This window comes from Anomaloglossus baeobatrachus, chromosome 4 (assembly GCF_048569485.1).
Source record: "Anomaloglossus baeobatrachus isolate aAnoBae1 chromosome 4, aAnoBae1.hap1, whole genome shotgun sequence".
Taxonomy (NCBI): Eukaryota; Metazoa; Chordata; class Amphibia; order Anura; family Aromobatidae; genus Anomaloglossus; species Anomaloglossus baeobatrachus.
In genome coordinates this window covers 25,128,928-25,131,860 of record NC_134356.1, presented here as the reverse complement: position 1 = coordinate 25,131,860, position 2,933 = coordinate 25,128,928, and the positions used below count along the sequence as shown (strand labels likewise).

General features: G+C 45.1%; 1 protein-coding gene across 1 annotated transcript; it reads left to right on the top strand.

The window, feature by feature from the left end:
* Window positions 1-749: 749 nt before the first annotated feature.
* Window positions 750-2,490, top strand: LOC142301084 (E3 ubiquitin/ISG15 ligase TRIM25-like). The gene has a single exon (XM_075342104.1). The coding sequence runs from the start codon at window positions 753-755 to the stop codon at window positions 2,340-2,342; it is 1,590 nt and encodes a 529-aa protein (XP_075198219.1). The 5' UTR covers window positions 750-752; the 3' UTR covers window positions 2,343-2,490.
* The last annotated feature ends 443 nt before the right edge of the window (window positions 2,491-2,933 follow it).

Here is a 2,933-nt window from a genome sequence, read left to right as displayed (position 1 = left end):
CGTATTGCACTGCAGCGTAAAAGCATGCATCCTGCGTCTCCAGCACAATCTATGAAGAGTGTGCAAATTCCATCCGCACGTTGCGTTTTAGAACCAGCGTTTTGCATGCTGAAATATTTTGCCAAAACGCTGCGTTCTAAAAAGCAACGTGTCACTTCTTTTGTGCGTTCTGGATGCTTTTCCCACTCTGTCTATGGCAGAGCAAGCATCCAGAACGCATAAATTCTGCAAAAATTCTGCATTCGCAACTTTTCGGCTGCGTTTTGAAACACACATGCAGTGACTTAAATGCTGCAGAATAGAACGCAGACGTGCGCACATCCCCTAAATAGGAGTAGGAAGCACCATGCAGGCAGCAGCTCTTAGAAAGCTCCAGGGATTCAGAGCTCAGTACTGTTGGGAAATAGCTGAGTTCTGCCAGCAGGTCGGACAGCCATCCCCCCTCTGAAAACTGTGGAGCACATGGGCCTCCAACTACATGGGGAGGGTTAAGGAGGGGCTTGAATACAAAGCTCAAACAGGCTGTACTATTAACAACATATGAATGGGGGGTAAGACAAGACCCAGACATTCTGCTGCATGTAATAACACAATAGGGTAGCTGGTGGGCCAGGCTTGTTCCTTAAGAGCTCAGATCTGGCTGCTGCAGCCAGTGACACCTTTCCAAAATGGTTTGGTTTCATCCATGAACTGCTTCCTGTTTTCAGGGCATATGAGAATCCTGGTTTTCTTTCTCTCTTCCTGTGTCAGCCATGGCGTCTGCTGATCTGAGAGACGAGCTGCTCTGCTCCATCTGTCTGAGCTCTTATACAGATCCTGTAATGCTGGGATGTGGACACAACTTCTGCCGGGTCTGTATTGATCAAGCGCTGGATACACAGGACGAGTCTGGAGTTTATTCCTGTCCTGAATGCAGACAAATCTTTGTTGAGCGGCCGGCGCTGATGAGGAACTTTGTTCTTTGTAATATTGTGAAGAATTTCTTGCATCCTGAGCCACGTCAGGAGGAAATCTTCGGGATCTTCTGCACTTACTGTATTCACTCTCCGGTACCTGCTGTTAGATCCTGTCTACACTGTGAGGCTTCTCTATGTAATAACCACCTGAGAGCTCATAGTAAGTCTGCAGAACACGTCTTATCTGATCCTAGAACTTCTCGGAAGAAGAGGATATGTTCTCTCCATAAGAAGATCCTGGAATATTACTGCACTGAGGACGCCGCCTGTATCTGTGTGTCCTGCAGTTTGGTTGGAGAACATCGAGGACACCGGGTGGAGATACTGGATGAGGTCTCAGAGAAGAAGAAGAAGAAACTGAGAAATGTTCTCCAGAAACTGACCACAAAGAGAGTGGAGACTGAGGAAAGAGTCCGGAGTCTGGAGGAACAGTGGAGTAAAGCTCAAGAAAAAGCAGCTGGAGAAGCCGAGAGAGTCACTGCCCTGTGTACAGACATCAGGAGACAGCTGGACAACCTGGAGAAGAAGGTCCTGAGTGAGATCTCCAGGCAGGAAAAGGAAGAGTCACTGTCACTGTCTGCTCTGATCCATCAGTTGGAAATAAAGAAGGACGAGCTGTCCATGAAGATGAGGCACATTGAGGAGCTGTGTAACATGACTGATCCACTGACCGTCTTACAGGAACCAGACACCGGGGACTTGTGTGATCCTGAGGAGGAGGGAGGTGATGAGGACACAGGGGGACATGATGAACAGCTCCATGATGGAGATGACCTGGATCTGGCTGAGATCTCACACACATTACACACTCTATGTGGCGAAATAACAGGTATAAGGTTTGGGATCTATGTGGAGGGTCCTGCATACATATTACTGGACGTAAACACAGCCAGTAATAATATCAATATATCAAATGACCTGAAAACGGTAAACTATCTACATAAGAAGAAGAAACATCCAGAAACATCAGAAAGATTTCTGTTTTATAATCAGACTTTAAGCACAAGGAATTTTTCTTCAGGACAACATTACTGGGATGTGGAGATCAGTAGATCAGGGAATTGGAGTGTAGGAATGTGTTATCCCAGTATGGACAGGAGGGGACTTCAATCACTCATTGGATATAATAACAAGTCCTGGAGTTTAGGGAGAATGTATATTGATCACTATTTAGTTATACACGACAGTAAAGAGATCCGATTACCTGATGAGATCTCCAGTGATAGAGTCAGGATCTTTCTGGATTATGAGGCCGGGCAGTTGTCCTTTTATGAGCTGTGTGACCCCATCAGACACTTACACACCTTCACTGCCGCCTTCTCCGAGCCCCTTCATGCTGCATTATGTGTAAATGTTGGTTGCTTGACAATAACAAATGAAAATTAGTGTTAGTGAAGATGGCGGTATGTATTTTCTGTGACCTTTGGTCACAAGGTCACAAGATTTTAAAATTACATTTTTGAAAATATGCCATGTAATCTGTATTTTCTTCATTGGTATATATAGAGTTGTATGGGCTGTTACATGTATAAATCGCCTACTGATAAGAATTGTAGTTGATGTTTACAGTTTTGTATTTCTACACCAATAAAATAAGTTAAAGTGATTGTACAGTAATTTGTTGATGGCCTATCTTTGCGCATAAGTCATTAATATCAGATCGTTGGGTGTGTGACACCCGACAAATGATTAGGTTTGTATCTGCAGTACCCCACTGTTGCTGCAATTCAGAGCTGTGTAGTTCCTCTCCACAACTGAGCACATTCGACAGCATAGAAAACAGCTGATCGGCAGGGGTACCAACAGTGGCACCTCACCAATATAATATTGATGACCTTTCCTAAAGGCTGCTTTACACGTCTATTTATCGTGCATTCGCATGTGCGATCGCACCCGCCCCCATCGTTTGTGCGACACGGGCAATTTGTTGCCCGTGTCGCACAAACTCTGTAACCCCTGTCACACGGATTTACCTCC

Coding starts and splice junctions, on each gene's coding strand:
- LOC142301084 (XM_075342104.1), top strand. CDS start 753: ATGGCGTCTGCTGATCTGAGAGACGAGCTGCTCTGCTCCATCTGTCTG.